At 46.4% G+C, this 24,225-nt stretch overlaps 2 protein-coding genes across 3 annotated transcripts in view; both read left to right on the top strand.

Moving 5' to 3' along the window:
* The window catches only part of LOC142765677 (uncharacterized), a 114,424-nt gene that overhangs the window by 87,013 nt on the left and 3,186 nt on the right, over positions 1-24,225 (top strand). Inside the window, exon 24 of one of the 2 annotated variants that reach the window (XM_075867099.1) lies at positions 2,039-2,444. The exons of the other annotated variant lie outside the window; for it this stretch is intronic. Within the exon in view, the coding sequence (XP_075723214.1) occupies positions 2,039-2,216 (178 nt within the window). The 3' untranslated portion in view covers positions 2,217-2,444. Of the gene's footprint in view, positions 1-2,038; positions 2,445-24,225 lie in introns of those variants that run through there. 2 annotated transcript variants of the gene reach the window in all.
* LOC142765676 (uncharacterized) lies at positions 2,812-8,046 on the top strand. Its single transcript, XM_075867098.1, has 3 exons — positions 2,812-3,068; positions 4,505-4,598; positions 5,522-8,046. Exons 1-3 carry the CDS (start codon positions 2,916-2,918, stop codon positions 7,942-7,944), a joined length of 2,670 nt encoding a protein of 889 aa, XP_075723213.1. The 5' UTR covers positions 2,812-2,915; the 3' UTR covers positions 7,945-8,046.

The raw sequence follows: 24,225 nt of genomic DNA, 5'->3' as shown, positions 1-24,225 counted from the left end.
TGTTTGTTGATTCCAAATACATAAGCGAATTGCATAGACCACTCTTGGACTTGATCTAGGAAACTGACTTGTATATGTTTATTTTATTTGTTATACCGCTTATAGGCATACTTGCGCAAGAAAAAAAAAGCGTTTGTGAGCTTCTCATCTTGTCCAGATGTATCATGCGGAAACGCCAGATGGAAATCGCAGAGCGGCCGTCGCAGCTATAAGCATAGTTAATCATTGCATCACACGCTAATATGTTGCACCTCGCCGAATTCACTTGATTTAGGAATTGCTATAGCACGGAAGGAACGGAAAGCGTGAGAACCGCGCGCGCTCGTCGTGGTGGCTGCTGCTGTGTATACCTTCCCATGAACGCTTTGTGCGCCCGTTGGTGGCGTTCGTGTGCTTGAAAACAGTCTGTTGACTACAGTTAACCTAACAGTACTTAGTTACAAATTCCATACTACTGGACATCCTAATCTACCTTTTGCCACCGTAATTTACTTAAGTTAACTTCGAGTTAGCTTGACGCGCGCGTGTATGTATGTATGTATGTATGTATGTATGTATGTATGTATGTATGTATGTATGTATGTATGTATGTATGTATGTATGTATGTATGTATGTATGTATGTATGTACCTGAAGAAGGAAACAGACAGGTATGCTGCACCGACTCGCTAAACCTTCTACATTGGCAGCTTTTTATATATACTATAGGTCCAACACGGAAACCATAGTTCTTGAAACATTTTTTAAAAATTATATGCCCAGTTAACATCTGCGGAACCGATGCCAGCACTGCGTTCAACTCTTAATCAGTTTGCTTTGCCCTTGGGCCCCTCGGGTAATTTCTATGGCTTACTTTACACTCACAAGAGCATTCTGTAAGGATGCAATACACCTGGCTGCCTCGAATCGCCCGAAAGCTTCCACTGCGTACCCCGAAAGTCCAGTCGGCCGCAAGCGTCGTGAAATGTGTTTCCTCCCTTTCGAGGCATTGGGTTGGCCAATATCTTTCTTAAACTGGCCGTATGTTTCTTGTTTGTTTGTTCAGAGTTTAAAAAGAGGAAGTCGTTAGGAAAAGAAATGTTGCATAAATGCAGCTTCCGTACAAAAAAAAAACATCAATCAATGCTTCGCGGAGACCATTCATGGTGCTCCATTAAAGGTAGCAATGTTTCACCCCAACGCCAACCCCCCCCCCCCCCCCCCCCCCCCCCGCCTTTCTCGCGGCACCCTCTTGAGATCTTTACGGTCAGAACTCAGTGCGAAAAATGGGAAATTAGGGGGAGGGGCGTGTGGAGGAGAGGGGGGGGACACCTGCGTGCGCATACCTGGCCCTAATGTGTTCGCGGAAGGCGTAGAACTGTCCGAACTGACCGAGTGGCGCCTCCCGCCGTGCCACTCTGACCAGTCCATTGTGAAAACGAGGTGCTCTCGTCCACGTTCACAGGTATGTTCTCCGCGCTCTCAACGGGGTTGAAAACTGTTTTTAAAAAGCACGACGGAAAGATATACAGCCTAAGTAAAAGAACGAAAGAACAGTCGGAGAAGACGTCTCTACCATGGCCCAAAAGATGCTCCGGATATGAGATATGAGGCGTCTGCCCGCCAACAATGACTCGTGTATTAGTTCATACGTGGACATACATAGAAACACTATCATCATCATCTTCGAATGAAATTGGCATGCGTGAAAAGCTATACGCACCCCATAACGGGCTTATACAGTTACCCCTTCGTAGAGGAGAGAGATAGGGAAATAAAATTTATTTGCATCCTTCGAGAATGATGGGGAGAAGGTTTTGGCCAAACAGTGCGATACAACAACAACAACAAAAAAAAAACGAGAAAGGGCAAACAGGACTGTATAGCGCTGACTGCCAACAACTGAGTTTGTTTTCGCTGTGCATATATACTCGTATTCTGCAAAGGGGAAAGGAGGATGAAAGGAAGAAGGTTTTCCTAACACACGTGCACGTGCTTGGATTTGTCAAGTGAAACTTTCAATGGCGCAGATACTTAATATCTCGTTTTTTTTTGTCAGCGTGGTAGATGGATACACGAGCGACCCTCAACATGGATGGCAAAGGCTTCACGCAGATGGCAAAGGAAAGAAGGAAGGAAGAAAGAGAGAGGAGGAAGGGAGGGCCTGGAAATTGCGGCACACACCTATACTCTGGGGGATTTGCCAAGAACCGGGTAGTTTGACGAAATACGGTTAATTTGTTAGCTCACATTTTTTAAACTAACGAGAAAAGGGGCAAGAATTAAACAAGAAATGGACAATTAGAAATAATGGATATAGAAAATTAGGCAGATGGATTCAGCAACAATAAATAAATAAATGAATGAATAAATCAATATGAAAAAAAACTAATTTAGTAGTAATAATATGCTCGACAGTCTGAATCTTTTTGGACCTTTAATAAACTCCTGCAATGCATCGGCAACTTTTCCGTCACTGAACCCTATAGGGACAAAGGCCCCAAAGAAAGCGCATTTGAACTGTTTAACTCCAATTTTACGAGACAAAAGACGGGCATGTAATGTGATTTCGCGCAACGCAGCGTATTTTTTTACAATACATGGAATGGAATGAAAAAACTTTATTTCGGTCCTGCAGGACACGCTTAGCGCGTAGCGGGCGTCTCCCACGTAGGGACCGACAGGGAGTACCTGGCGGCCGCTTCGTGGGCATGCTGGTCGGCGAGAAGTGAGCTCCTGAGGTAGAGTGCCTCGATGCGCGCGCCCCCGCTTAGAGTGGTGTCAGCTTTTGCAAGGGCAGATGCCGCCGCCTCGGCTTCGGCGCCAGCGTGACCGCCATTTTGGCGCCTCCGGCCGGTAGTTCGTGCTTGGCGTGTGAGGTGTTGTTGGGCAGTGTTCATTCCCTTACAGTTTTATGCACCCATCTCCGCATCACCATGCCCGGCTGCTGCGTGCCGCAGTGCTCGAATCACTCGAGAAACGGATGGAAGTTGTACCGGTTTCCAAGAGACCCAAAAAGAAGGCTTCTTTGGACCGTTAAAATCAAACGAGACAAGTGGCAACCGACTAATACGTCGCACGTATGCAGCGTAAGTAAACATTTTTTTTTAGTGCGTCGTATTCTGACTGGTCAGCATTATTTAGGGCGCCGTTGTTTTTTATTTAGGTGCGCAATGTAAACGCAGGACAGCCAAACGTCGTGCAGGGTACTGTGCGGCGTGCTCGTGTTAAAAGATCACGCTTTAAGAAAATGCGTCAAGTACGGGGGCTTCGGAAGCCCCCGTGTCGATAACATTTCATGCTGGTTCAAGGGCCTCGAGTGTGCTACTACATTCATAGGAATTGCGACTAGTTTCAGTGCCCTTGCACGGGAAAGTGTTGCCTTGGCAGCAGCGTTGTGAAATCCTTCCCACCCCCTACCCGAGGCTGTTAATTTCGTGCACTGCGCTTCGCAGCTATTTTGCTCGCGAGACCGGCTGCCGCTGTCGTGACCGTCCGCCTCGCAGCCCGAAGACAGACTTCGTGAAATTGCCGTACTCGCTCGCCAACTCGCCCCGACAGCGTACGCGTCGACCGGGTGCTGGCGGAGTTGAGCTGAACGAAAAGTAGGCAAGAGATGGGGACGCAGGAGGTGTAGTTAAACAGATGAGAATTTAGAAAGTGGAGGAGGGAGAAAATTATATGCAAGGGCAGAAAACGGGGAGTGAGTTCAGGCCGCGTGCCGGCGAGCGAGTACGGAAATCTGACGGCGCCTGACTGCTGCCGAACTTCAAGAGTACGGCACGTAGAGTTCACGTAATTCACATAAGAGGAAATTGGACGTGAAATGCGCGCATATGGCCTCGCAGGGAATTAACATAGGCTCGGGTGCGTGGTAGGGGGATTTCACAACGCTTACGAGGCCTGCCCATGTTTATTCGTGCACGCGTTGGCACTGATCGGTCGAAATTTGAACGCCTCTTGTGAAATCAAGCCGTTTGAACATAAACATGCTGTTCCTGCGAAAAACTCGTAATATTACGAGGCCGGACTTCTGCCCGCCTTGTGTGTATCGTCGTATGTATACTTGGGAATCAGGAACACTTCAGTGACGAACAAAACAAGCGCTGTTACGGAGTGTTGTCATTTTTACCTGACAAATAAATTCGATTGCATTGGGAACTTGGAGGCTTGGGTACAAAGCTTTCGATAGAACGAAATCTGTAAAATCAGACCTGGTCCTTTGTCGGCACAATAGACTAATATTTTATTCACATGAATTCAGGAATCCTTACAGATTTTCAGTGCGAAAATTGAAAGGGTTATTATAACAGCAGGCTGGGTCTATGATCGCGCTCACTGAAGTGGCTTACGTGAAAGCGCGCGTGAGCTCAATTAGTTTCTTTCTTTTTGTGCTTCAAAGTTGCTGTTAGTTCCTGCTGCGAATCATACTGAATGCATACATGAAATCTTGTTTATTGACAATGACAGACATTCGTTTTTCTTCTGCCAGTGTGTTAATTTCCAATTCTGGTTTTATTTGCAGGCTCACTTTGAAGAGAACAACTATGAGCAACATCGTGCGGATGGCTGGAAGAAGTTGAAACCAAATGCCGTCCCAACTTTGTTCACATTCAAACGTAAGATTGAACTTTTTTCTTGCATTACATAAAGCAGCACCAGTTGCAAGTACTCTATGTACCTGGGATTTCTACGAAGCTAACACCAAATAGGTCCTCATATGCTGCGTCCACATTAGTGCATAAATTCTGGAAATGCAGTCACGGACAAAGCTAGGAAATGCGAACACAAAAATGTGAACCAGACCACGCAAAATCGAAAAATACTGCTAATATTAGACGGTCAAATAATGGCACGCTATTAGTGCGTTTGGAAAGCTACATTTCCCAACTTTGTTTTTGTGATTACGTTGCATCACTTTGACTTGCATGTAAAAAAAAATTGCGATACTTGAGTGTTGTGGTTTATATTTCTTGTTTGCATTTTTTGGTCATGACTGTATATACGTCTGGATTTCAGTGTTTACAGGCATGACCCACTGCACAACAGTTTTCCGCTACTTAGCACACGGTCGTGTACTGCTAGGATGTCAGGTGCAGTGGCTATGTTATTTACAAAGGGGGAAAACGGAAACCATTATGTATACGAGATCCACGATGCACGAGCCCCCACTACAGTGCGCCTCATTACCTGCGTTGCGTTGGCGTGTTAAGCCCTACAATCAAATAATCAATAAACTGCATAGGGAGCGAATGTCAGTTGAGCCCTCCACAACGGCGCACACGTGTAGCTCTGGCATATGAAGCTCCAATTTGAATTAGAGCCATTTATTGTGGGGAGAAATTTTGAGCACAATTTAATTATGGTATTTTAAGACCTTCCCCTATCCCTTGTGGAAAGGGCGGGGGAAGGACAAGTGTCTTCCTCACGTCAATAACTAAGCCGGTATCTGCTGCATGTGTTACATTTGTAAAATTAACAAGCTAGACATGAACTGGCATTGCTTGAATATGTTCATGAATACATACATTTCTGCTTGCAGCACTGCCTAAGGAACGAAAGCCACCAAAAGAAAGAACTGTGCCTGCACCCTCCAGCAACGAGACCAACAAATCTCCTCCTGGTCTGCGTCAATATCCAGCTGCAGTTAAAACTACCCTAGAGACCCCACAAAACCACGCCGTTCCTGAATCTACACGGCAAGGAACATCGTGTTATGGGCACGACACCATGGAAGTTGACGACGCCGTTGTTGAACTGTCAGCGAACACTAGTGATGCAGATTCAAGAGAAGTTAATGCAGCGGCTGGTGAGACATCAAATTCTACTGCAGAATCAGCAGAACTGAAGAAGAAGCTTGCTGACCTTACAAGAAAGTACTCTGAACTTCAGCAACATCATGACACAGCCAAGAACACCATTAGTGGTCTCAAGAAAAAAGTGCAAAAACTCGAGACTGAGGCAACAAATATTTCGCAAAATATGAAATTTCTCAACGACGATCAAGTACGCGCTCTCTCAAGGAGCAGCAGCTTGGGGAACTCTTGGTCTCCGCACACTGTCAAGCAAGGCCTTCAAATTAAGTTTGCTTGTGGAACAACCGGATATGAAACTTTGAGAAAAATGGGATATCCTCTCCCATCCAAAAGAACGCTCGCACGGAGGATTCAAAATTTGAAGTTTCTCCCAGGCGTTCTTCACGAAGTGATAGACGTTATGAAATGCAAAGCCGAGACCATGGAGGATGTAGAAAAGGACTGCGTCCTTTTTTTGGATGAAATGGAGATAGTGCCGGGGTTTGAGCTAGATCGGGCTGAAGACGCACTTCTCGGAGGAATAACTCTTCCTCCGAAGCCTGAAGAGCCTGCGGTTCATGCTCTGGTATTTATGTTGGGCGGACTTAACCAGCGATGGAAGCAGGTGATTGCATATGAATTTACCGGAAGAAACATCGATGGCGGCTTGCTGAAAAACTATGTGTTGGAACTAGTACAGCTGTGCAGTCAAATATATCTGAGAGTTCACGCAATCACATGTGACATGGGCTCGGCAAACCGCACAATGTGGAGGGAATTCGCCTTTTCCAGTCACAGAGATTCTTCCACGGTGTGCTCCATACCTCATCCGTGCATGGACGGGAAGGAACTTTTTTTCATTGCTGATCCGGCTCACGTCTTGAAGAACCTCAGAGGCCAGCTCTTGAGCTCAGAAGTTTTCACGTTGAGTGAGGCCACAGTTGCCAAACATGGCCTGCCTTCTTCACAAGTCAACTTGGAATATGTTCAGGCTGTGCTCGAAGAAGATTCTAAAAGAGAACTGAAGGTAGCCCCAAACTTATCCGAAATGCACACCAGCGCAGGCCACTTCACCAAAATGAAGGTTGGTGTCGCTGTACAACTTTTTCGGGAAGCTCCCCCAGCTATCAGATTCCTTATAAAGGAAGGAGTTCTTAAACAGGAAGCAGAAACAACAGCTTGGTTCATGGAGCTGATTTCAAAATGGTATGCACTGATGTCTTCGCGGCATCCAACACTGGCCCTGAGTCGGAGAAGTAGGGCTAAGTACTCCGAAGCCCTAGATACATTACACACAGCAATAGAAACCATCAGAACTATGAAAATGGGTGCCACATCCCATTGGAAACCGTCGCAAGCAGGTGTACTCATATCAACTACAGTTGTACTTCGCCTCCAAGACGTTCTTTTAGGAGACGAAGGCTATGAGTTTTTTCTTACGAGCAGGCTCCTGCAGGACTGCTTAGAGAACCTCTTTTCTGTGGTGCGGCTTATGAAGCCGGTTCCCAATGCCTACGATCTCAAGTGCGCTCTGAGACTGGTGAGCGTAAGCCAATTTTTGCATACACCGAGGACGACCAGCTACGAGCTTGATGACAGGGAGTACCTGGTGCACCTGCTATCCCAGGGGAAGGAAGCCTGCGTCGAGAAGGAAGCTCAAGAAATCGATGATTCAGAGATTTTGTTCATCGAAGGATTGTCGTCCACAGAATGCAGTATTCTCTTTTACCTAGGAGGATTTATTTTGAAGGGAATTTTGACATCTGTGAAGTGCGCAAAATGCAAAGATGCTCTCCTTGGAACTGCCAACGACGAGCATGCTTCGCTGACAGCACTGAAAGAGTACGTTTCAGATGGAGGCAACCTCATCTACCCCAGCAAGGGAGTTATGAAAGCCTTGATAGACTATGAGGAGCATTTTGCTGCCATAAACTCTTGGTGCACGGACAAAGTAGTCACGATGAAGTCGCCGCTTCGTTCACTCACCGCATACCTAAACAAGGTGCACCGCCGCAGCTTGTGTGTATGCGCGGAGCACGAGGACAGTATATACCGACTGCTCACAGAGAGGTACGCAAGAATAAGGCTGCGCATTCACCTTCGGCAGGTTCCAGTCGGGAGTTGCAATGGACATGCAAGCAAAACATGTGCCGGCGTCAACCTCTCATGAGAAATGGACACGCCAAGATAAGCTGTATGCTTAAAAGGTTTCGGCTCACGTGGGCACGCTTTTGACTCTTGCATTTTTTATTTTTAAACATTTCATTTCGTACTGCATTTGGTTTGTCTTGTATCTGACTTTGATTTTCACTAGTGTGACAACGCAGCATTAAGGCGCACAAATAAATGGCCTGTTCACTGAAATCGTGGGTGTCGTTTCATAAAGGTACACTGGTAAAGCATGTTACTCTCGGGTATGCTGCCTGCACAGTGCATGAAATGGTGAGGCAGGGGAAGGTGGTACCGAATGTCAGATAATGTGTGTGTGTGTGTGTGTGCGTGTGCGTGCGTGTGTGTGTGTGTGTGTGTGTGTGTGTGTTATATACACACACACGCAAGTATATAAAGTACAGCGATTCCTGCCTTTGCTATTCGGCTGATTCACAAAGACCCAAATATTGCATTCCTTTCAGCAAGCGCAGTAATAAAAGTTCATGCGCCCCTCCGTCTTAACGACGACAACGGTTTAACGCGAATATTTCTGGTGTGGGAGTTCGTGGCTCATTTCATTCAGTCTATGTCAGCCCCTGGCGCATTGTACAAGCACAGGCCACCAGTTTGTATGACGTGCGTTGTTCCATTTAACAATTAGGCAACAACAGCACTAAGAGGTGTCCAAGTTGCACAAAAAAAAAAAGCTCGCCAACGAGTACTTCTTTCCTACCATACGCGAGCACCGCAAGCGGTAATGCGCTTCGCATGCTGCCCCACTACGGCAGGAGCCGTAATGGCGGCCGTCGTAGCAGACGACGCGGCTGTCCTCACCCTCAGCGGAGCGCGCGGGCATCAAGGCACCCTATCCTGAGGGACCTCTCCCACTTGCTTGAGGTATAGAGTCGGGAGGAGTTGTTCTACACTCCCAGAGCACGTGTGCGAGTGTCGCTGTGTGTCCACATGATGGGCATGTGTCGCTGGGGTATGCATCGGGATAATAAACGTGAAGCGTGGCAAGGTTTGGGTACGTGTGTGTCTGTAATAGGCGTAGGGTTAATGCCTGCGGTCGGTTAAGTTTCGGATGTGGCGGTGGAAAAATGCGGCGTTCCAAGTAAAAGTGCTTTGTAATTTCATTGTACGTAATTGGTGCATCCCGATTGGTACCCAACCCAGGAAGATGAGGTTGCCCTGTGGCAGTGCGGTCGGTAAGTGCGCGCGCTGCATCATGGGCGATCTCGTTGAGGTTGGATAGGGCACCCGGCACCTGACCGAGATGGGCGGGGAACCAGATGACAGTGTGGTGCTTCAGGGCACTCGGGTCCACATTGCGCAGGATACGTAACGCCTGGTCGGAGATGACTCCGCGTTCGAAGGCTTTGATGGCCGGCCTGGAGTCGCTGTAGATGAATTCCCGTTTGCTGTCGAGCATAGCTATAGCTATAGCTACTTGCTCCGCTACTTCGGGGTTTCGGGTGAGGATTGTGGCTGAGTTAAGAGTCTGCTGCGCGGATGATACCGCGACCGCGGCAAAGGCTTGGTTGTTGCGATAGGCAGCGGCGTCCACAAACGAGACGTTGTCCGCTTCCATGTCTATGCGCTTGAGAATGGCGGTCGCCCGCGCAAGGCGCCTGCCTCTGTTGTATTCGGGGTGTACATTTCGTGGTATGGGAGCGATCGTAATAAGGTCGCGGATTTCACGGGGAATTAGTCAACTCTGGGGGGTCCCTGGCCCTCGAGGAGAAGAAGCCGAGCTCGCGCAGAATATGGCGGCCCGCCTTGGTTGTAGTGAGTCGGGTCAATTGCACACGTTCCTGAGCTTCGGCGATCTCTTCTAGCGTGTTATGTACGCCAAGCTCGAGGAGTTTGTACAATACATCAGATAATGTTTTCCATCGTATGAATGTGTATATGCTTATCCATTAATCCGCATACTGTGATAACTGTGGTAGCCAGTGGGCCGCGTGCATAATAATTGAATGCCCCGTGTGGTGCACGACGAGAGATGATTGTTCGAGTCAAAAACGAACGTGATTTGCCTCGGTCATTTAACGACGATTGTCATAGCGCGAGAACAGAACGGCGACAAAGGGACAGGAAGTAGACGAGCGCTTGTCTTCTTCTTGTCCCTTTGTCGTCGTTCTGTTCTCGCGCTATAACAATCGTCATGCCATATACCAACTAGCCCAAACCTCCACGCTTCAAAGATCATTTAACGTTACGCGTGCATATTATTAATGGTGTCCAGTCCTTCAAAAGAGCGACTCGTTTTGGAGTCGCTGCTCACACTTCCTCTCAAAAATTGGCCTATAGTCGGAAAGCTTTAATGATTGTCTATTTGATATAGACCTGATGGCTCTATATGATTCCATAAAGGCCCATATGAGCCTAAACAAACCTGATGTCATAGGGGGTGAATATTTGGCTCAGGTTCACTTGCGCGTCTCATATTTGTTTATATTTCTTTCTGTATAATTTTCCCCTTTCTTATTGAACATTGCATTGCCGTTTCCTATCCCTAAACAGAGCGTGAGAGCATGCCAGCGGTTGCATACACACCGGCAAAATGATTTTTTCCTATATAAACAACCTTTCACTATCTATTAGCAATGCCGGCTTGCCGTAGATACGAAAAAAAAAAAGATCGTAACGTTCTACGTCTCCACGTTGCTCTTTTATTCTGCAACACCTGTATTTGCCGCTGTAATGATCTCATCACGTTGCCGCACGCCTCCAGCAATTCGCGCGGCTTTAACGCTTTAGCATCGCGCTACAATCAACGCATAACGGCACTGTCATAGTGTATAAAGACGTCCCTATTATCTCGCAGTACAATTTAAAAAAAAGGGGGGGGGGGCTAATTACGGCATTACGCGAAGCAAAGCTGGTTCATATTGTTTCCAGTGTACTGTAGTAGCCGCTACTATTTTTTTTCGTTAATGATAATCAATCAATTAGTCATATTAATACTTGTAACTCAGAAAGTACTCGCCTAATTATCGAAATGTCAACGAGGTAGATGTGCTCATTTTGAAATGACATCTGTCCGTGCTACTTCTAACGATATATTAATCACGTGCCAGTTTTTTTTTTTCTGCGAGTAAAAAAAGCCCGCGAAATATGAAAAATTAACCCGTGACTGCACTCACACCCGCGAAAGACAGCAGCGTCCTCAAATGATCTCACTGGAAGCAACCGCTTCGCCTCTTTTCCGTTGCCAAAGACAGCGTTTTGCGCATTGGCAATGCTATACGGGTCGGGTGCCAATAACATGTGTTAGTTTTGTATAGGGATGTCATGCATCCGCTTCAGTGCACGTCGCTATCACCATTCGCATCTCGCGTTCAACTGTTCGCGGCCGTATCACTGTTCTGATTAGAGCGATTACAGCCTGACTGTGTAAGATCAAGGGGGCGCGTTTCTTCGGACGGAAAATGGCTGATAGCGCGATCCGTATCTTTTTTTTTTCTTTCTATACGTTTCCTTCATTGTTTCTTAATTGATTCCTGTTCATTGTGAATTGTGTTCTGTAATCGTTTGTCATTGAAGTTAGCGCGTTATTCTTACTTTTAAATTGTTTCTGTGAGATTACAAGGGTATATTCTTACTTTATTTGTTTCAATTGCATTTTACTGTAGCTCTGTCTCCCTGCTATGTACATCACAATCATTCTCAATTCTACATTGTACAAGAGGTCCCCTTGCAGTCTCTGACTATGGGACCTCTTTCTGTATATCATGCACATGTATTCTTCTTCATTTAGCACAATAAAACCTTCTGTTCTGTTCTGTTCTGTTCTGTTCATTGCTACTGGCTATCTCAAAGTGAGCTTGTTTGAGGGCGCTTATTTATGATTCGTGCTGTGGTCTAATCGCGTGTTATTTTTTTTCGTATTTCGCGTGATTTCTTTATTAACGAAAAAAAATGAGCGCGCAATTAGTACGTTCTTGAAAATAGCACGGACAGATATCGTTTCAACATGCGGACATCTGCCTCATGGACATATTGATAATTACGCGAGTACTTTTTGAGTTACAAATATGGCTAATGATTTATTGTCATTAACAAAAAAATGTAGCAGCGGCTACTACAGCACACTGGGAACAATATGCACCAGCTTTGCTTCGCGTGAAGCCGTTCCTCTTTTCTAAAATTGCGCTGCGTGTCTAGTGGCTAAGGCACTCGGCTGCTGACCCGCAGGTCTCGGGCTCGAATCCCGGCTGCATTTCCGATGGAGGCGGAAATGTTGTAGGCCCGTGTGCTCAGATTTGGGTGCACGTTAAAGAACCCCAGGTGGTCGAAATTTCCGGAGCCCTCCACTACGGCGTCTCTCATAATCAAATGGTGGTTTTGGGACGTTAAACCCCACAAATCAATCAACACACACACACACACGCACACACACACACACACACGCGCGCGTGTGTGTGTGTGTGTGTGTGTGTGTGTGTGTGTGTGTGTGTGTGTGTGTGTGTGTTTTATAAAGAATTGCTATAAGCGCAAGTAGGGGACTGCGCCGTGAAATCGCTAGAAGGAAGAGATTTCGAGCATTGCCGATTTTTCCGAGCCGACTATTTCCATCATAGGAGTTGCTTTTATTGTTGCACTAACTGACCACCACATAGCAGTATTTGAAAAACGGATGACAAAATCCCGACTTATTCGAAAGAGTTGTGCGACGTAATCACTTAATAAACGAGGTGAAATAACAAGCAAGAAAACCTACAAACATGCTGTATTTCCCATTCTGGCACAATGGGACTGCTTAAAGTACAAAAATTTTAATGTGCATTAAAAAATACGCGTTTTTATTCGGCGAAACCGAGCTAACAAGAACGCACCGTGTAATCACTTCGCAATGCATGCCTTAATAATAATAATAATAATAATAATAATAATAATAATAATAATAATAATAATAATACAGTGGACATAAAAAGGGCGATGGTGGTTATGCATTAATTGGAGGGTGATGTATCAATCAAAACAATAAAATTGAGAAGTTTGCGAGTCTAGCGTGGCAACAAAATGCACACGACCGGGTTGATTTGTGAAACATAGGAGCTGTCTTTGTTCTACAGAGGGCGTTGTCAGGCTGAAGATGAGGATGATGATGTTATTTATTGCAGAGTGATGTCTCGACCAAAACAACAACAATATGCTTCGATATATGCCTAACCAACCGGTTCTGACACTACTGAAAATGTGACGGACGTTTCTGGCTTCCTCATACGAGAGCCGAAACGGGAAGCCTTGTAACAAAATCGTTCGTTACAGGAGCGCTCAAGTGACATTTTTAAATATTTTTTGTTCATGTACATTCCAACACTGAGGTATACCCTGCAAACAAGCAAAAAAAAGTGAAGGTGCGGTGTTGGCTTGGGCCCCTCCCACGCGAAGAGACGGGATAGCCGCATGCGGCAGCCGAGCGAATGCGGACAATACGTATGTTGTGCAACTCGCGACGTGGCCAAGCCTGCGTGTCGGGGGTCGCTCGCAGCAGGAATCGCCATTTAAGCGGGCACCTCTTGGGACTGCCTTCGATGGCGCCCGTGTGTATCGCATACGGCACGAGCGGCTTTGAAAATGTCCCTGTAACCTATTGTGTAACTTTCGATTCTCGTACGCGCGCACTTTCCTTTTTTTTATTTTTCACCTTTCTGTATTGCAGGTCGACAGCATGTGTGTATATATTTTCGGAGGACCCTCCTGTCTTGTGAAATGCGAGAAAAAAAAACATTGAAAAAACGAAATGCGGAAATAGAAGACAGCATTCAAAGGAGCTTTTGTTGCGGCAAAAAAAAAAAAAATTGCGACCTTCCAACCTTTGTCGGACAGAGCATTTTCAAGAAGTGTCATGACTTCTGACGTCTCCAGAACACGGACGCGCACGCCCCCCCCCCCCCCCCCCCACACGCGCTCACACACACACACGCGCGCTCACACACACGCGCTCACACACACACACGCACGCACGCACGCACACGCACACACACAGACACACACACACACAGACACACACACACCAGTCTTATATGCATTCGCCTGGGATGACTGTTTTAACTTAGAGAAACAACCCGCAAATGTTAAAAATTTGTCGGTACTCTTTTAAGAAAACGGGTAAACATAGCAAAAAAAAAAAGGAAATGTAAGTACACACTCGGCGCGAAATCGAAGGAAATGAAACGGCGGAGGAGTTGGAAAAAGCCGCTCGTCATTAAACTGATTATACTCACAGCCGTTTTCTTCGCACATAGTAACGGGTCCAAGAGAAGAAACACCAAAGACTAGTTTATTATGGATGAACATGTGCCCTGAATATTATGTGCGAAAAATGGAAGAGTCCGCTATAGAGCGTTCCAAAAAAAAAAAAAAACTGTTCATCCGCCAACGCGCCTTCTTCTTCTTCTTACGCAGATCCATCCCACACTGACTCGTGCCCGCGAACAAGGGGCACGAGTCGTGGGGCCACTTGTGCAGGAGCGCGCACAAGACTGTGGACGCTGATTCTTCATAACATCGGATAGTGCAATTAGTTTCTGTGGCAATTCTGCAATGCGACATACGCCGCGTATTACGCGTACTGCGTTTGCCCATTTAATTCACAGGCAGCGTAAAGGAGTCAATCTTGTATACGCTGTTTACCCTGACCTTGAGTGCCATGTCCGTCGCGGTAATGTAATAATGGTTGCGGCGCTGGGCTGCTGACTCATAGGTCGCGGGTTCGATTCACAAGCCTCCGGGATCGCTAAACTCATTTGTCGACCGACTTGGTGCAAAGCAGCGCCCGTTGAGTTGTTATATATGATTTCATGTGTTACAAATCGTGTTCCATTGCATCTATTGTGTCGTTATATGCCATCGTATCATGATATCGCATGGAGGGTTTGTGTACATGTATGCCAACATAGTCGTGTATATTAGAGCAATAATGTCTTCACTGCAACGTAGTGATGACGGTCATGATACATAGATGTGCCGAAGTGCACGTGCCCTGTTACTGGAATGCTATGAAGCCTTTGTGTTCTGTACATACTGTAAATGAATTTTTTTTCTAAGCAGAACACCATGCGGTCGAAACTTTCGGAGTCCTCCACTACGGCGTCCGTCAGAATCGTACCGTGGTTTGGTACGTTAAACGCCAGATATTATTACCGAGTGCCAACTATATAGAGACCCTCAGCACCAACGACCTACGTAGAGTACGCTTACATGCATCGCTTATACGACTCGGAACAGCGTTCGAAAATAGCTTTTCATTCCGAATTCCGCGTGCGCCGTCGTCGACATGTTCGTGCGGCCACGATGACGAGGATGTGCGTTATCTTGCTCGTCTGTGCCGAGCGCATCGCATTCAAGGTGCAAACTTCAGGGGTAGCCAGGACGAACAACGACGACAATAAAAACAAAAACAAAAAAAGACGTGCACTGACGCTGGCTAAGAACTTGCTTTAATTTATTCTCGCAACAACGCTTATAAATGTCACAGCCGCAAAACCTTGCATAAAATCTACAGTGTTCTAGAAGGATTCTAGAACACTGGAATAAAATCTTACAAAACCTTAAAGGCCGTGTTCTAACCAGGTGCTAGTTTAATTGAAGCAGGTCACACAGCGGCAGCGACGTACTCCATGCTCTTATACTGGACTCGGTCGGAACATTCTCACTAAATAAAAACATAAGCCGATCGCCATCAAGCATAAATCAAAAAAGCAATGAAATTTATCGACGTTTTTTTTTTAAAGACACGAATACTGGTGATCAGAACTGAGCGGGCTACCTTTCTGCATAAGGGTGCACCATAATTGTACGTGTGCTGCAATAAAGAGAATTTTCGAACTAACCAAACGCTGGGCTATATGATTATTTTTCTTCCTTAATCTTTCTCGTTTTTTGTTCTCTAAGTACAAGCCACGGTGGTCTATAGCTGTTATGGTACTCAAGCGCTCACCGGGAGGTCGCGGGATCGAATCCCGTCTGCATTTTCGGTGGAGGCGAGAACGATTGAGGCCCGTGTGTGCTTCGATTTAGGTGCACGTCAAAAGAACCCCACCCAGGTGGTCGTCCTGCCCGAATCTCTCCACGACGGCGTCTCTCGTGATCTTATCGTGGGTTTGCGACGTAAAACTACCAGTAACTATTATTTTTACACGTAAAAAAACGAGCACTTTTGGACCCGCCAAATGCCGGACTGTTTATAAGTAATTCAGTCCTTTTTCTTTCTTATTTTTTATTTATATTCTAACAATTTAGTGGAAAGGGCTAGCCGTCGCCAAGAAATTCCGTAAACAACTCTTTCCTTTATTATTTCCCTAAACAAAAAAAATATGATGCAATCGCGTGGCGGCATGAAAATACAATTTACGTACCCGCAGGTCGCGGGTTCGAATCCCGGCTGCGGCGGCTGCATTTCCGATGGAGGCGGAATCGTTGTAGGCCCGTGTGCTCAGATGTGGGCGCACGTTAAAGAACCCCTGCAGGTGGCCGAAATTTCCGGAGCCCTCCACTATACGGCGTCTCTCATAATCATATGGTGGTTTTGGGACGTTAAACCCTACACATCAATCAAAATTCAACTTACGTGACGTAAGATGCGGCGCCGCCGAGTCTCGCCAGAATTCCGTTGACTTGGCCGTCAACGACGTAACGCGTTGCTGGACGAAGTGGTGCACGGCAGGGGCGGCGCAGAGGCACGACATTGCCGCTGCCCTCCGTCGGCACTCCGTCCTGTCGGCGTCGTCCGTTGTTGCCGCTACTCCTACTCCTCGATCGGTGGGTTTTCGAAAAGGCCGACCCTTCGCGGTCCGTTCTAACACTGTTTGTGAGCCCGTGCTGACCGCCACGCTACGTGCCGACAACACAAAAAAAGAATGCAGCCCTTCTAACCGATACATTGACTGGACACTGGTCAGTTCGGGGAAGGAGGAGGAAAGAAAGAAGGAAAGACGTGTACAATGTGTACGGAGCTTAGCGAAAATCATTCGTATGTTTTTTTATAACTGTTTTTCTCAAGAATAGGGTCGTTTTTCTCCCCACACGGTCCGGCATCCCTACACCTTTTTTTCATGGCTCTTACTCTTCCAACACCTGCCCCTTTCTCACTCCTCTCTTACCCTCCTCTGCTTTCCTCCTCATCAAGCAAAGTGGGCCTGCGTGGTGCGGGGGAAAACTGAACACCAAACGCAACAAACAAGTGAAAAGTATAAACATCTCAAGACGCTTTCGCATCCCCTTTCGCCTACCTTCTATTTTTTTTTTATCATTGAAGAGGGTCTGTTGTTACTTTCAAGACCAACCAGAAGGAATAAATAAAAAAGAATATAAACTACCCAAGATGCGTTTGCGCGGACAGCTCTGGACAGCACCCCTTCTAGAAACGCGAGGTCTGCCTTTATTGTGTCCAGGCGCTGCCCGTCCAGCTTTTTTCCGTTTTGACCATGTAATGACCGGTCGCATTTTTCAAAACGAAGCCGAGCTGAGGAAGATTCTTTTTTTTTTTTTTGGCGGGAACGGAAATACCGCGAACTCTCGAAATCTACGGGACGCCAAAAACGACGTGGCCCGGAGTGTTATCGTTATCCCGGTCCGTTATTGTGTGCTTCCGCTTGTCTGTTTTCCATTTAGTTTTTTTTTTTTTGGTGCTCGGTCTTGGGTTTTTCGAGTAAACTGACCAAGCGACACGTCGCGATTTTGCTAGGGCCAAGTGCGTATACCCTCGTTTCTGCGCCGGGTGTCACGGAGGCCAGCGGGCGGTCAACTATTTTCACGGTCTATCCGAAACTCAAGCAGAAATATGAAAAAGCTGCTTCACCGGTCAGTGTTTCGCTGGACAGCACAATCTGTGGAGAAAGATTTTGAGCCCCTCTTTTACTTAAACGGTCTTTGGTCGTTTCAGTGAGTGCCTCCCAAGAACATGTCGCGTCGGGTAACCGAAGATTTTTGTGGTTAAACGCTCGACCCTGTCCTCTGCTAGTAGCTTTTTCTCTCCTTTAATGAGTATATTTTTCTTCTGAGCCCACCATTACTCATCTTTCGCCCGCTTACGGCTAAACAGCCCGAATTGTGCGGGTCCACGTGACAAACGGTTCGGCGAAATTGGACTGTATTTTTGCATGCTGAAACGGTCGTCATTCCTGTATTAGCATGACGATAGTTACAGCGCGAAAACAAAACGACGACACAGAGACAAGAAGGACACGAAAGACACTTCTTGTCTCTGTGTCGTCGTTTTGTTCTCGCGCTATAACTATCGTCATGTCATACCAACTAGCCCAAGCTGCCACACTTCCTGTATTAGATCGGATATTTTTTTTAGTAAGTAAGTATTGTTGGTTACAACCCATGGTTACAACCTAACAATAAATGCCATCTCCGTCCAAAGCACAGCGGCGCTCTTGTAAATCACCTATGTAGAAGCCGTGCTATAGCTGGTTTCCTTCGAATCGAAAGTAATATTTTTTCCTGTGCTGATATTAGTATCACGTCTATCGAAAACTAAAGCTTCAGTGCTCCTATGCCTAAAATATGTCATTTTGCTAAGTAGTGGTGTCAAACTATCTTACTAAAGTTTCCGGGACGTTCAAGCTTTTATCTTAAAACCAGTGACATTACCAGCATGTGTCGGTATGGTAACACCGATTAACTGAAACATACGATAAGCGATTGACGTCATTCATAGTGATGAGCAGGTGTGATTTGGTCTCCAATAAGAAAGTGAAATGGCTTTCAGCTCTCCCATAGTGCAGTACCAAGTACGGTAAATCATTAACCCCTTCTTCGAAACACAGGTATGATTGGGTATACACTTCAGGTTGATGTCTCGGTTCCTTTGTTATAGTACTTATGGACGGCACATTGCCCTCCCATAGTTGAGTACGATGTACTCTAAATCGTTAAACACTTTTTTCTAAACACGTCTCAGCTAATTCGCGAATTTGGTGTCTGTAGGCGGAGAGAGAGCGAGAGAGCAGCAAAAAACGCCAGGCCTGCGCGGAAGGCGCAGCACAGTCGCAGCGAAAGCTAGAAGAGCGGCCTTTCAGAGCCTTTTCTAAACACTCATTGGGTAACTGCTGCAAGCACACTTGCTTGATGCCCACTACGTTGTAATAACAAAAGTTTTAGGGTTGCAGGTCGGCATTCGCTATGCTATTTTTCGTCATTCGTCCGAGAAGCGTGGCATATATCAGCTAAACACTTGCCAGGAATGTTGTGCCAATGGATCATGCCGTGACTGACGACGATGAGGAATTATGGCTGAAGTGGGTATGCGCCACAGTGTATAGGGGAACACGAACAAGCTTTTGTAATGGGTTGCAATGTTGGACGACGCCACTCGTTACGCTAGTCGCATTGTGCGACGACTGGTTCGTCTTTTGCTGTTCTAAAACGCTTTGTTACTCATAATAACGCGATTCCTTTCCCGACATAAGCCTGCCTATAGGGCGAGTTTGCCAGTAAGTCTGGAGCTCCGGCGTAGCTCAGTCAATGAAGAAAAAAAAAATTGGCGTAGCTCAGTGGTACAATAGTGGGCTGGTATTCAGTGCACCCGGGTTTCAGTCCCGCTGAGTCATGGCACCAAGTTTTTTTTCTTTCTAATTACGCCCAATGTGGTTACGGACACCGGCGGCGGCGGCGGCGGTGGCGCACAACTGCTGCACGAGAGCCGAGTTGTGATCTCATAGCAGCTTTCGCTTTAAAAAAGAAATGCAGAGAGGTTAACCAAGCTAAGCTAGGTTGACACGTGGGGTGTGGGAAAGGAGAATTAAGGTGGAGATTCTTTTCGCTCTTAGGTGGTAACAGAGTTGAGTTTCCAACGGGTTGACCGATTCTCCCTCTCCTCCTTCTTAACATCGGCTACACGGAACGGAAAGGGTAGCTTAGCACCATGGTTGCTGTTGAGGACTGATAATTCGCGTTTTCAGCGCCTTATAAAACGGGACGACCAAATAAACAGTCGCAGGCGCCAGGTGTCTGTGTCGATTGCAAATATGTTAATACACTGAAAGTAGATTGTAAGATGAACAATACATGATGCCAGTATACCGTGTACTCGTACAACTGACTCTTGATTAGATACAAAATTTGTTTAATGGTAACCAAGTGTCAGCGCAATTAAGGTTTCATTCTTTAGGAACAGAAGTAGTACGTGTTAGTTTCATTCTCAGACTCGGGACATTTAGCATATTAAAATAAGCGGTAATTGTGCTACCTGTGCATGCTCTCGAAGATAGCTATAACTGCATTGTCAAAAGCACGACATTTCACCGTCGGCGTCTTCGAGGTTTGGCGAGACCCACGGGGTGCAATATCTCGTAGTGCCCATTGCGTCGACACGTCCACTCCTCTGGAGCACGTTCAGTTGCGCGAATACGTGTCGAGTCGTGACGTCATGACGCTCCTGGACCACGCCGATGCACCGAACCCGCCAGCACATTCCCAGCGTAACGAGAAAGCGGACAAAAGTGTAAGGTAGCCGGACAAACTCGACAAGTTTGCACTTGCGTATGAACGTGTTGAGATGTTTCAATAACAATGCAGAAAATGCGTACCGACTTTCCAGGTGCGTCAGGAGAGTGGCTGTGTTAAACCTATCATTCAAGGGTTACCGTGAATACAACTGATGCATGGCCTCCGAGATGTGCATCCAGAAGTTGAACTTTGGGGCAGCACTTGTAGTGGGGAAACGCGTTCCGTCGTTTGTGTCGAGAGTTGTGAAAGCTGCGTGGCCTCAAAACGACTTAGAAGTGTGGCAGCTTGGTCTAGTTGGCATGACATGACGATAGTTGTAGCGCGAGAACGGAACGACGGCAAAGAGACAAAAAGGACACGAAGGACGCTCGTGTCCTTCTTGTCTCTTTGTCGTCGTTCTGTTCTCGCGCTATCCTCAAAACGATGTCGCAAAAGAAATACCGGAGGCAAGCGCGCATCCGTTCGCAGATTTCCAGCTAATCAGAGGAGGCCGAAGTGGACACGTCTACGAAGTGGACACCGCGAGAATGGCTCCCCTGCATCGGCGTCCACACGAACGTTACGAAAGAAATCGCACCACATCCCGCTAAAGGGAACCATGGGGTGACGTGAAGAAGCGGACGCTAACGCTTGCATTATAGCGTGCGGCGTTTCGCAAAAGAAAAACCTGGGGAGGTGAAAAGTATGCGGAGATGTGCCGGTGTTTCCTACTGGAACATGCCAATCACTGCTAATGGGCAATGAGAGACGGGCGACTCCGATTGGACACAAAGACCAGCACTCCGCTTTTAGTTAACGTGCACGCTATGAATTCGTATTGTTCAACACATAAAACAAATCTCCCAGCGTTACCTTGGAGGTCTAGGTCAACTGTTTATATATACGGGGTTACAGTGAACTAGAATCCTCCTTCTAGAACACTGTAACGGGTTGGCCAGCGAATGGTTGTGCGGCACAAAAATCTCGCGTCGGCGGTGAGTGGAGCGAACGCAGAAGAGGAGAGAGCGGAGAGGACGTGCATGCTCAATTGGGATGCAAACGGCGCAGGGAAGGATGTCTAAATGAGAGAGAGGAAGCGCGTCGGGGTTACGAGGAGAGAGAGAGGGGAGAGGGCGCGCACGTATATTGGGAAGGTCACGCCACACACCTGATTGAACTCGACCGTATGATCCAATACTCGACCGTAAAATAATCCAATAGCGGCAGCGTTGACGTGATAAAGACGTCTATAACCGTTAAAATAGTACTTCATCTTGATGTCACAGTAACATTGTAAAAAAATTCGGCAGATCCCACGTACCTGGGAATGAACGCTATGTGAGGCATGCGGAGAGACGGGGGACCATGTTCCAATCTTTTTATTGAGCGACACTGCTTGAAATGACGCTAAATATATGTACAAATGTTGTTACACGCACACCCACGTGTTGAAGAGTTGCAGAAGTTCGTATGACCAGTTGTTTGCACTTGCGCAACGATGCCAACTGGAACACGCGTATCACCAACACCAGAAGCTGATATGATACGACGCGCTGATGCTCACGAAGATGCTGGTCCTGGACACTGCTACATAAATCATCTTCAGCGCATCGCAACTAACCACAGCTGACGTTAATCCGACGTAACGGCTGTATCAAAGGAGTGCATATGTAATGTTTACAAAATTGGGTAAACAGCACTGCAACCACTATAGACGTTTCACGAAGTGAAAAGCTTGCCATGCCTCCGAGCCCGGATGTATATAGTGCAAGCACGAGGCTTTCGAGGGTATACGGGGGTCATTAACATCTAACCCATTGCCCTTGATAAACATAGCTGGTGTCTTATCCTCATCCTATGCAAACTAAAAAGAGACCCCGTGAGCGGTGGCGTAAATCAAGGAGGGAGGGAAGCTTACCCCTCTGGGGGTGGGTGGGGGGGGCCACACTTTACACAAGTGTCTTCTTTTGACGTTTATCTTTCAAACGTCATATTTTAACTTCTTTACATCATCATCATCATCATCAGCCTGACTACGTCCACTGCAGGACAAAGGCCTCTCCCATGTTCCGCCAGTTAACCCGGTCCTGTGCTTGCTGCTGCCAATTTATACCCGCGAACTTCTTAATCTCATCTGCCCACCTAACCTTCTGTCTCCCCCTAACCCGCTTCCCTTCTCTGGGAATCCAGTCAGTTACCCTTAATGACCAGCGGTTATCCTGTCTACGCGCTACATGCCCGGCCCATGTCCATTTCTTCTTGATTTCAGCTATGATATCCTTAATCCCCGTTTGTTCCCTAATCCACTCTGCTCTCTTCTTGTCTCTTAAGGTTACACCTACCATTTTTCTTTCCATTGCTCGCTGCGTCGTCCTCAATTTAAGCTGAACCCTCTTTGTAAGTCTCCAGGTTTCTGCTCCGTAGCTAAGTACCGGCAAGATACAGCTGTTATATACCTTCCTCTTGAGGGATAGTGGCAATCTACCTGTCATAATTTGAGAGTGCTTGCCGAATGTGCTCCACCCCATTCTTATTCTTCTAGTTACTTCAATCTCGTGGTTCGGCTCTGCGGTTATTACCTGCCCTAAGTAGACATAGTCTTTTACAACTTCAAGTGCACTATTACCTATCTCGAAGCGCTGCTCCTTGCCGAGGTTGTTGTACATTACTTTCGTTTTCTGCAGATTAATTTTAAGACCCACCTTTCTGCTCTCCTTGTCTAACTCCGTAATCATGAGTTGCAATTCGTCCCCCGAGTTACTCAGCAATGCAATGTCATCGGCGAAGCGCAGGTTACTAAGGTATTCTCCATTGACTCTTATCCCTAACTGCTCCCATTCTAGGCTTCTGAAAACCTCGTGTAAGCACGCGGTAAATAGCATTGGGGAAATTGTGTCCCCCTGCCTTACACCCTTCTTGATTGGTATTCTGTTGTTTTCTTTATGAAGCACTATGGTAGCAGTTGATCCCCTGTAGATTTCTTCTAGAATGTTTATATATACTTCATCTACGCCCTGATTCCGCAGTGTTTGCATGACGGCTGATATTTCTACTGAATCAAACGCCTTCTCGTAATCTATGAAGGCTATGTATAGTGGTTCGTTATACTCTGAGCATTTCTCTATTACCTGATTGATAGTATGAATGTGGTCAATTGTTGAGTAGCCTGTTCTAAATCCTGCTTGTTCCTTTGGTTGATTGAATTCTAATGTTTTCTTTACTCTGTTAGCAATTACCTTTGTAAATAGCTTGTATACTACAGAGAGCAAGCTGATCGGCCTGTAATTCGTCAAGTCCTTGTCATCTCCTTTCTTATGTATTAAGATGATGTTAGCGTTCTTCCAAGACTCTGGTACTCTTCCCGTCAGGAGACACCTCGTAAACAGGGTGGCTAGTTTTTCTAACACAATCTGTCCTCCATCTTTCAGCAAATCTGATGTTACCTGATCCTCACCAGCAGCTTTGCCCCTTTGCATGCTCTCCAAAGCTTTTCTGACTTCTTCTATCATTACTGGTGGGGTGTCGTCTGGGTTACTGCTAGTTCTTATAGTATTAAGGTCGTGGTTGTCTCGGCTACTGTACAGATCTCTGTAAAACTCCTCCGCTATTTTAACTATCCTATCCATATTGGTAGTTATTTTGCCTTCTTTGTCCCTTAGTGCATACATCCGACTTTTGCCTATCCCAAGTTTCCTCTTCAATGCTTTGACACTTCCTCCGTTTTTCAGAGCGTGTTCAATTCTCTCCATGTTATACCTTCTTACATCGCATACCTTACGTCTATTAATCAACTTCGAAAGCTCTGCCAGTTCTATTTTGTCTGTTGTACTTGACACTTTCATGATTTGACGCT

This window comes from Rhipicephalus microplus, chromosome 6 (genome assembly GCF_043290135.1).
Source record: "Rhipicephalus microplus isolate Deutch F79 chromosome 6, USDA_Rmic, whole genome shotgun sequence".
NCBI lineage: Eukaryota > Metazoa > Arthropoda > Arachnida > Ixodida > Ixodidae > Rhipicephalus > Rhipicephalus microplus.
Note: the sequence above shows the minus strand (reverse complement) of the source record. Positions and strands in the feature narration are given on the sequence as shown.